The sequence below is a fragment of the Nicotiana attenuata genome, chromosome 9, assembly GCF_001879085.1.
Source record: "Nicotiana attenuata strain UT chromosome 9, NIATTr2, whole genome shotgun sequence".
Lineage (NCBI taxonomy): Eukaryota > Viridiplantae > Streptophyta > Magnoliopsida > Solanales > Solanaceae > Nicotiana > Nicotiana attenuata.
This window is the reverse complement of record NC_031997.1, coordinates 23,912,794-23,924,163: the sequence shown is the minus strand read 5'-3', so window position 1 is coordinate 23,924,163 and position 11,370 is coordinate 23,912,794. Positions and strand designations below refer to the sequence as shown.

The following is an 11,370-nucleotide window of genomic DNA, read 5'->3' as shown; positions in this document are numbered from 1 at the left end:
TTATATAATTTCCCTATTTCACGCCATGAATACAGTCGAATACAATTGAATACAATAATTTGTCCAGCTGTAATCCCATGTTTCACTCCATGAATACAGTCGAATACACTCGAATACAACAACTGATTAGCTGGACTTCCCTGATTCACGCCTATTTTTGCTACTGTATTCATGAATACAATAGCTTAAATACATCAAATACATCTTATAACCACAGAAAAGGTATCTATAATCCGTAACATAGCAAATGGTATTTATAGACGGCTAATTACTACTAAAAGATAGTGCTTTATGAAAATTTCTCAATGGATTTCACTACAAAGTAGAGTTGACTATACAGGACCGCTAAACAAAGGCTGATCTAAGATTTTAAGTTATGAGTTCTGAACCTAAAGTCTTTTTTGCTTCTTGGGTTCTGAATAGATTATTTTTACATACTCCCTCTGTTTCAAATTAGATGAGGTACTTTCCTTTTTAGTCTGTTCCAAAATAAATGACATATTTCTAAATTTTGAAATAATTCAATTTTAAACTCTTCATTTTACCCATTTTACCCTTAATGAGAAGCTTTTATAACCACACAAATGTCATGGCCCCACAAAGCTTTTACCCCTTAAGCTTTTAAGACCACAAGTTTTAAAAGTCTTCTTCTTTTTGTTAAATTCCGTGCCGAGTCAAACTACCTCATTTAAATTGAAACGGAGGGAGTATTAATTAAGAAATTTTTTAACATAAATACGTACAAGATTTGGGTCATAGCTACTTTGATCTGCCGAACCCGTAACTTCAACGTTGGATATGTCCCTGTCGCTAAACTATACAACAATGTAGAAAGAGGAAAAGTTATTCCTGAAAGTGAAAACTGACACAACTTAGTATATTAACCAACCAAGAAAGAAAAAAACTAAGAAAGAAGCTGGAAAAATGCCAAAAACCGAGTAATTAACAATCGAGTTGAACTTTAGCTAGTGATAAAAGGACAGTCTGGTGTACAAAGCATCCCGTATTTCCGTAGAATCTAAGGAAGGACCGCGCTCCTAGGGTTGTAATGTAGGTAACCCATCCTAATTCAAGGCATATCAAGTTGATTCCACGGTTCGATATATGACTTATAATTTTTGGGAATATTTTAAAGATGATTATATTCTTTTGACTTTCAGCTTGATTATGTAATGATACTTTAGAATCAATCAAGGTAGATAAGGCACACAATATGCCCTTATCATACAAGTGATCAAGAACAATCCACCAATTCTTTTAGCAATTTTCACCCTTTCTTTTACAACTAACATACAACTCTAAGGCCTCTATATATAGCTTCATGATAGGTTCATGTTTCTCACAACAAATCAAGCCTGAAATTCACTTCACAAACCTTCGTTATTTCGTGTTGCCTTCACAACTTTCTTTACTCTTAACCAAAAGCTACATATCTTGGCATTTTGCCAAACACATTATTTCTTCAACATACAAACAATATGGATATGGTGATGAAGTTGGGAGCAGCAAGTCCAGTGGTGATATTCAGCAAGAGTAGTTGTTGCATTTCTCATAGCATCGAAACCCTAATCCGTAGTTTCGGAGCAAACCCTACAGTTTACGAGCTCGATAGACTTCCAAATGGGAAGCAAATAGAGAAGGCACTAATAGAACTAGGGTGTCAGCCAAGTGTGCCAGCAGTTTTTATAGGGAATGAGTTCGTTGGTGGTTCTAATGAGATCATGAGCCTTAATGTGAGAAGCAAGCTAAAACAATTGCTCATTAGGGCTAATGCCATTTGGGTATAGAAATTAATAATGACTAATTGGTACAACTTTAGGAGTTTTGAAAATAAATCACAGTATTTTATCTTCGGATGGTTGTCTTTTAGATCTCCCATTTTGCTTCTTGATCATGTATTAATAAAGTTATACTTTAGTAATAGCTAGTCACTTCTTTTGGTAATCGAGTGGCGATTTTGCTTTGTTCATAGCTGATATATGACATGAAAGAAGTTAGTAACACTGACCATCCTTATGTACTGCATTTTAATTAATCTAAGGTATTACTAGAGCTAATGTCTTATATCATAGTGTCTGGTTACATGTCGTTTGAGTTTCTGTTTTATCGTTACAATTTGTCCTATGACATAAACGACATCAAGCTCATAATCATCTCTACCTAAACACATATACTCCTATAATTACTCGTTTAGGAATTTTTATTCCTATGCCATATAGGAAACTATATTACCCTCAATTTTTAAGGTTTGATATAATTACATTTAGTATATCTAATTACCAATTCTATACCATAAGGTGTTTTAACTGTACATTAATTGTACCTTATATCACCCTAAATTTATTGTACCGTATATTCCTCCAAATCCCCATCCCCCCACGTTTCTCTCTCCCAACCCCACACCCTCACCCACGTATCACCACACACCCAGAAACCAGAAAAACCAGAAAAACAATTGAAACCCTCTGCTAAATCCAGAAAAACAATTGAAACCCTCTACCATTAACGTCCAAAATCAAGGTTTTTTCTTCTACAACCAGTCAAAATTGAAGTCAAATCTTCAAAGTTTCATACACAACAATAACTTTTGATGGTTATGATTTCGGGTTCCTTCAGTAATATAAGAGGAAAGGAAAAGAGAGCAGCAATTCCACCATTGACAGCCATTAAAAAGCTTTGAAGCTTTGAATTTAAATTTGGGTTTTCAAAAATCATTATTTGTTTGGATTGGGTGTTGTTGTAAATAATTGGGAATATGGTTTGGAGTTTATATCTCAATTTTGAGGGGTTTTGGTGAAGATTAGACTTGGTTTTGGTTGAATTTCAGATTGAAATTCAAAGAAGAAGACGTATATTGCAGAAATTGTAGAAAAATTGTAGACTGTTGTTTATTTATTTTTGAGGCTTTGTGTTTTTGTGTTAAAAGTTTTGATGGGAGCTTGTTATTCCACTTCGTCTGTTTTGGAGCTAACTTGTGCAGAGGAGAAGATGTTTTTTAAGTTATATATATATTGCTAAAACTTTAAATTCAAGAAAGTATGGTTGTATTGTATTAAAGAGGCGTGAATTTGTAGAATAGGTTGAATGTGAGGAATGAGTCAAATAAGACTCACAATGGCTTATTTTCTACATTTAATCTACAACAAAACTACATATCATTTGAAAAATTAATATGAAAATACAGAATTTCAATGTTTCTACAAATTATCTACAAAAATTCTTAAGAAGATCTATCCCTTCATCATGTTTTTTGGGATTCCATATTTAGCATAGCAGTTTCTAAGGAGTAACAAGAGCATATAGGAGAATCACAGAATTATAGCATAATTGGGATTTTTGACATAACTGCGCTTTTTGCAGAAGATTTGTAGAAGTTTTAGTCGTTTTTTATTTGTGAAAACAGAAAACAAAGCATCTACAATCAAAACACAAATAATCTACAATTTATTTACAAAATATCTACAAACTGGGTACAAACTTCAGCTCTAGAGCTGAAGTTTTTGTTTTGTAACTGGCGAACTTCAGCTCTAGAGCTGAAGTTTTTATTTTGTAACTGGCGAACTTTAGCTCTAGAGCTGAAGTTTTTGTTTTGTAACATAATCTACAATTTTTCTACAAAATATCTACAAACTGGGTACATTGAATTTTAATATCCCAATTCCCATTCAATTGTAGCATAATTGGGATTTTTGACATAATTGCGTTTTTTCAGAATATTTGTAGAAGTTTTAGCCGTTTTTTATTTGTGAAAATAAAAAATAAAGCATCTATAATCAGAATACAAATAATCTACAATTTATCTACAATTTCTGCAATATGTCTTCTTCTTCTTCTTTCTTCGAGTTTCAATCTGAAATTCAAGCGAAACCAAGTCTAATCTTCACCAAAACCCCTCAAAATTGAGATATAAACTCCAAACCATATTCCTGATTATTTTCAACAACACCCAATCCAAACAAATAATGATTTTTGGAAACCCAAATTTGAATTCAAAGCTTTCAAGCTTTTTAATGGCTGTCAATGGTGGAATTGCTGCTCTCTTTTCATTTGCTTTGTATTACTGAAATTTGCGATTGAGAAATAGAGAGAGATGTAGAGAGAATGTCGACGAACTGAGCTTTTGCAGAACTGATTTCTACAATTTGATTCGAATTTGTTGACGATTTTGTCTTTTTTTGATTTGTGGCTTAAGGAAAAATATCGAAGAATAGAGTTTTTGCAGAAAAGAGTCTATGTAATTTGATTTTAAATTGAAGATATAGGATTTGTGTTTCAAATTTGATCTGAAGGTCGCTAAATCAATTAGAATATTCTGTTCCTGATTTGTAGCGCGCCTAATTAGGAAGAAATCAGCTCCTAATAATTAGTATTTAATGAATGGTATAATAATTGTAGAAAAACTGTGAACATGGTGGGTAAATATGAAACTATGCACATTTTTGGTAATAAAGTTTCATATATGGTATAGGAAGGAAAAAGTCTCATTAGTTTATCTTGATTTTAGTTAAGCGATAATGAACTCAAAATTATGCAATAACTAGAAAATTTACCTGCGCTCTGCGCGGTTATTAAAGACCTAATAGTATTTTTCTAATATCACATGTTAGATATAAATTAATCTTATATATAAATATATTAGATTTCAAGTATTAATTAATTATAAAAATAATTTTATATTTTTTTATAATTCTTCATCGTTCCGGTTTAATTATCTTCTCGAGATAGTCGATTCCTTTTCTAATGACCTATTTAGATAAAACTATACCATTTAAACTCAAATTAACATAATTCTCAAAAAGCAGTCCAATAAAATTAAGCTACTGATATTGATGAGTCTGAACATACACACGCTTAGATTATTGGCTCCCTCATAGTATTTGATACTTTACCTACGAATTGTTCTCTTATACTCGAAAATACACACGCTAAACTGTTGGAAAATACAAAAAGGAAGAAGGTTAAGAATTATTCAATTCACATTGAGAAAAAGAAGGAAAGGTTCAAGTGAAGCACATAGAATTCCGGTTCATGCAAAATTGAAGCCTCACCGGCTTTGACGAATTGCCTTATGGTGTTCCGTCTAGAAAACTTCGTTCATTTGTTTATTATTGAAACGGGAAGAGGTGATAAAATTGTATGCTATTGAGAAGAATATAATATTAATGAATATAATGGATAAAGTTCGACTAAAGAATTTTCAAAAAGAACAGCTAGTGGTGAAGGAAAAAAATTAGAAAAGGAGATTAAGATACTGCTAATGTCTTGAGGAAGAAGAAACAAAGTCAAAATTTTAACACATCAATAATCATCAACAATAACAAATAAATTAAGTGTAATTGCATAAGTGAGGTATGGGGAAAATAGTATATGTAGACATTACCCTAGAACACATCAATAATATTAAAATTAAATATACAAGGTATATAAGAAGTTCAAAAGAATGACTCTTGGGGCTTTTCAAATAAAAAATAATGAAAAAATTGACAAAAACAAATTAAAGAGAAAAACATAAATGTGTTTTACTAAGTACGAATACGAAGATAAGAGAAATTGGAAAGTATCTACTATAAAAAAATCATATACTTTATAGGAAAAAAATAAATTGAAAGAATTCAAAAAAAGAAAAATAATTAACTCCAAGATCAGCGAAACCATAAAATAACAGAATCAATTAGCATGTTCCGTCTTATTTCTTACATTCAATCAACAAATCATCCCTATATCTCTTCTTAATTTTCTGTAAAATTCTAAAATTGTTATAAAATAATAAAAGAACAAGAGCAATATTGCAGAAAAAGAGAGAGAGGGAGATAATTCTTATTGATTTGGAATGAATTACAATGGAATAGAACCCTCTATTTATAGGGAGATGGTGACTTAGCCACCAAGTAATAAACCCTAGAATCTCTCTAAATATGGACATTCACCATAAATAGGATTCTATTTATAACACTCCCCCTGAATGTCTATTCAACAGATAATGTGCCTCGTTAAAACCTTAACTAAAAGAAAACCCAATGGGAAAAAAAATTCTAGAAAAGGAAAAAGAGTACACATATCTAATAATACGCCTTTTGGTTGCCTCGTTAAAAACCTTGCAAGGAAAACCCAGTGGGACAAAACCTTGTAAGGGAAAAAGAGTGCAACGCGCATTAACTCCCCCTGATGAGAACATCAATTCACATCCTTGAGCCTTCGCATCCCAATCTTGTACACTAGCTTCTTGAAGGTTGACGTCGGTAGAGATTTTGTGAACAAATCAGCCATATTATCACTTGAACGAATCTGTTGCACATTAATATCACCATTCTTTTGAAGATCATGTGTGAAAAATAGCTTTGGTGAAATGTGCTTTGTCCTATCTCCTTTTATGAATCCTCCATTCAATTGAGCTATGCATGTTGCATTATCTTCATACAAAATTGTGGGTAGTTTGTCACATTTCAAACCACATTTATCTCGAATAAGATGTATTATAGACCTCAACCACACGCACTCTCGACTTGCTTTATGAATAGCAATTATCTCAGCATGACACAATTGATTGCTTAGTCGATCGCCAAGATATGGCAGTGCCTCCACAGGTAAACACATAACCTGTTTGAGACCGAGCCTTGTGTGGGTCAGATAAATATCCAGCATCGGCATAACCAACAAGATCAGGACTGCAATTATTGCCAGAAAATAAGCCCATATTGGTAGTTCCTTTTAGATACCGCAATATGTGTTTGATTCCATTCCAATGTCTCCTTGTGGGAGCAGAGCTATATCTTGCTAAGACATTAACTGAAAAAGTTATGTCAGGCCTTGTAATATTGGCAAGATACATTAGTGCACCAATTGCACTAAGATATGGTACTTCAGGACCAAGTAGCTCTTCATTCTTTTCTTGAGGTCCGAATGGATCCTTGTTCACATCAAGTGATCGAACAACCATCGGAGTACATAATGGATGTGCTCCATCCATGTAAAACCGTTTCAATACATTTTCTATGTAGGCAAATTGATGAACAAAAATTCCGTTTGCCAAATGTTCAATTTGCAAACCAAGACATAATTTTGTCTTTCCGAGATCTTTCATCTCGAATTCCTTCTTTAAATAATCAATTGCCTTTTGGAGTTCTATAGGAGTTCCAATAAGGTTTATGTCATCAACATATACGGCAAGTACAACAAATTCCGATGTTGTTTTCTTTATAAAAACACATGGGCAAATGGCATCATTTATATAGCCTTCCTTTAATAAATACTCACTAAGACGATTATACCACATTCGTCCTGATTGCTTTAGACCATACAAAGATCTTTGCAATTTGATTGAAAACATTTCCCGAGACTTTGAATTATGTGCATTTGGCATTTTAAATCCATCGGGAATTTTCATGTATATCTCATTATCAAGTGAGCCATAAAGGTAGGCGGTAACCACATCCATTAAATGCATGTCAAGCTTTTCATGAACAGCAAAACTAATGAGATAACGGAAAGTTATAGCATCCATAACGGGTGAATATGTCTCTTCATAATCGACACCAGGCCTTTGTGAAAATCCTTGTGCAACAAGGCGTGCCTTATATCTTTGTACCTCGTTTTTCTCATTTCTCTTGCGTACAAAGACCCATTTATAGCCAACAGGCTTAACACCATTAGGTGTTTGGACTACAGTCCCAAAAACTTCACGTTTTGCAAGCGAATTCAACTCTGATTGGATTGCTTCTTGCCATTTTGGCCAATCAAGTCTTCGTCGACATTCTCCAACAGATTGAGGTTCAAGATCCTCACTTTCTTGCATAATGCTAGATGCAACATTATATGCAAAGACATAATCCACCACTATATCCATTCGATTCAAATTTGTCTCAATATCGATTGGATTTATTGATAGTTCCTTATTTTTTTGAGCCTCGGGCTCAGTGGAATTCCTTATTTTCTTGAGCCTCGGGCTCAGTGGAATCCTCATGAATCTCAGAATTTATTAAATCGTGGATTTCTTCATGAGATTCTTTCGTAGTGTCATTTTGATCGTTTGTTTTCCTTTTTCTAGGATTTCGATCTTTGGAACCTAATGGTCTGCCACGTTTTAGGCGTGCTTTTGACTCAATAGTTATGACACTAGAAGATTGTCCAATAGGGACATCAATACGGATTTGAACATTCTCTGCAGGGATATGTGATTTTGTTATCCTTTTCAAATCCGTAAATGCGTCTGGCATTTGATTTGCTATTCTCTGCAAATGGATAATCTTTTGCACCTCTTTTTCACAAATAGAGGCACGTGGATCAAGATGAGATAATGATGGATTTTTTCACAAAATTTCCCGTTTGTCACCAACTTCTCCCTCTAATTTTGGGAAGAGTGTCTCATCGAATCGACAGTCTGCAAATCGTGCAGTAAACAAATTCCCCCGTCAATGTTTCGAGGTAGCGAATAATGGAGGGCAATTCAAACACAACATATATTCCTAACCTTCTTTGCGGACCCATTTTGGGGCGATATGGTGGTGCTACAGGCACATATACTGCGCATCCAAAAACTCTTAAATGGGATATATTAGGTTCATGACCCAAAACTAATTGCAACGGGGAATATTTATGATAATTTATCGGTCTGAGACGAACTAGCATTGTTGCATGCAAAATGGCATGACCCCAAACAGAAGTAGGCAGCCTCGTTTTCATGAGTAGCGGTCTTGCTATCAATTGCAGACGTTTAATTAAAGACTCTGCAAGGCCATTTTGAGTGTGAACATGAGCTACAGGATGTTCTACTTTTATCCCAATTGATAAGCAATAATCATTAAATGCTTGGGATGAAAACTCAGCAGCATTATCAAGTCTAATAGACTTAATTGGATTATCGGGAAATTGTGCCCGTAATTGAATTATTTGTGCCATTAATTTTGCAAACGCGAGGTTGCGAGATGACAATAGGCACACATGGGACCATCTAGAAGATGCGTCTATTAAGACCATGAAATATCTAAATGACCCACTAGGTGGGTGAATAGGTCCACAAATGTCCCCTTGTATACGTTCCAAAAATGCAGGGGACTCAATTCCAACCTTTGTTGGTGATGGTCTAATAATTAACTTGCCTTGATAACAAGAAGTGCAAGAAAATTCATCATTTAAAAGAATCTTTAAATTCTTTAATGGATGCCCATTTGAGTTTTCTATAATTTGTCTCATCATAATTGATCCAGGGTGTCCCAATCGATCGTGCCAAAGTACAAAAGTATTGGAATCAGTAACCTTTTGGTTTACAATAGAATGTGCCTCAATTGCACTAATTCTTGTCCAATACAGGCCACAAGATAAAGATGGGAACTTCTCAATAGCCCTTTTCTGGCCAGAGACATTTTTGGTAATAATGAGATATTCAAGATTATTCTCATTTATTGTCTCAATATGATATCCATTTCGGCGGATATCTTTAAAACTCAACAAGTTCCTCTTGGACTTGGAGGAGAACATTGCATTCTCTATGATAAGTATTGTTCCCTTAGGCAGAGTTATAGTAGCTCTTCCAGAGCCTTCAATTAATTTACTACTACCAGAAATTGTAGTAACATCTGCCTTACACATACTTAAATGAGAGAAATATTTCTTCTCTTTGAATATTATATGTGTCGTACATGAATCAACTAAACAAATATTTTTACAATTGTACTTTGATCCAAGTTTGCTTTAAGAGATATCCATATTTGCTTCACATGGTTTGACATACAAAAAAAATATACAAATAAACATTAGTATTTTTAGAGAAAATGGGAAGAAAACAAAGTTAACCCAGTGATTCAACAATAATCTTTTATTGCAATTTTGAGCAAACTCTCATTATGATACAAATAATTACGATGCTATATAATATTATAATTAATTGGATGAATTTAAATGGACATGAGAGTGTAAAAAAAAAAAAAAATTTGACCGTAGCTAATATATTGTTAAATCCAATGTAAATCGTAATACTATCATCACAAAAGATTTCGCACCCGATGACTACTGTTAGAACGAACAAAATAATATACCTATCATATAGCATTTATATGAGATGCTACTGTTTGTTGTTCAAAAAGGAATAGAAAAGAAAGTACGTAACTTATTTCCAATTTTCTTGTCCATAGGTAGTCTTTACAATAAGTAAAATGAATGTAGTACACATTGACTATAAACTATTAATACTTAGCTGTTGGCACAAGATTAATATAAATGGAGGAATATGTTCGATGATTGCCCAATTTATAATTCAAGTATAAATACTGCATTATGATGAAATAATAAATTTAATCAAAACGAACTAATATTATTTTATAAAAATAAATAATACGAATAGATACTAATGACTACTACTCTTGTAAAGAACTATCATTACATGATGTTTATTCACTAACTAATACAAATAAGCAAAATAAAATTAAAATCAAACTACTCAATCTTCTTTAACCACAGATCCATCACCGATCAAGTGGTCTATTTTTCCATCAGGGCGCTCAAAGAAGTCTGCCACATCCAAGTGGGTGATGTCAAAATTATTGTCAGAGACAAAATTGGCTTCAGGGCCTTTATTCTTTAGAGATGCTTGATAAAGCTCAACCAAATGTCTTGGTACACGACAAATATTTGCCCAATGCCCTTTTCCACCGCAACGATAGCATTCGGTTTCTGAACCATTTGCTTTTGGCTTCTCATCTTTCCCTTTCCACTTTTGGTGGTTATTTCTCTTCGGGGGATGATTAACACCAAGAAAATTTCTTCCTTGTCTACGGCTACGGCCACGGCTACGACCATGACCACGATCACGACTACGAATAGAGTCACGGCCTTTTCCACACTTAGCATAATGAGAATACACCTCATCCACTTCAGGCAATGGTGTAGACCCAGTGGGTCGATTTTCGTGATTTCTCATGAGCAAGTCATTGTTTCGCTCAGCCACAAGGAGAAGAGAAATCAGCTCAGAGTACTTCTTGAAACCTTTCTCTCTGTACTGTTGTTGCAGAACCATATTGGAGGCATGAAACGTTGTAAACGTTTTTTCAAGCATATCATAATCACTGATAGTATCTCCACAGAGTTTCAATTTAGAAGTAATTCTGAACATCGCAGAATTATATTCAGAAACAGACTTAAAGTCTTGGAGCCTCAGATGAGCCCAATCATATCGTGCTTGTGGAAGGGTGACCAACTTTAAGTTGTCATATCTTTCCTTTAAGCCATTCCACAAAATAAGTGGATCTTTGACTGTGAGATATTCAATTTTCAACCCTTCATCAAGGTGATGGCGCAAGAAAATCAAGGCCTTAGCACAGTCTTGGGTGGATGCTTTAGTTTTGTCTTTAATGGCGTCTCCAAGACCCATTGCATCTA

The 11,370-nt window shown here is 33.9% G+C and overlaps 1 protein-coding gene across 1 annotated transcript; it reads left to right on the top strand.

Annotated features, from left to right (window-relative positions):
* Positions 1,345-2,008, top strand: LOC109232765 (monothiol glutaredoxin-S6-like). The gene has a single exon (XM_019398499.1). The coding sequence runs from the start codon at positions 1,479-1,481 to the stop codon at positions 1,785-1,787; it is 309 nt and encodes a 102-aa protein (XP_019254044.1). The 5' UTR covers positions 1,345-1,478; the 3' UTR covers positions 1,788-2,008.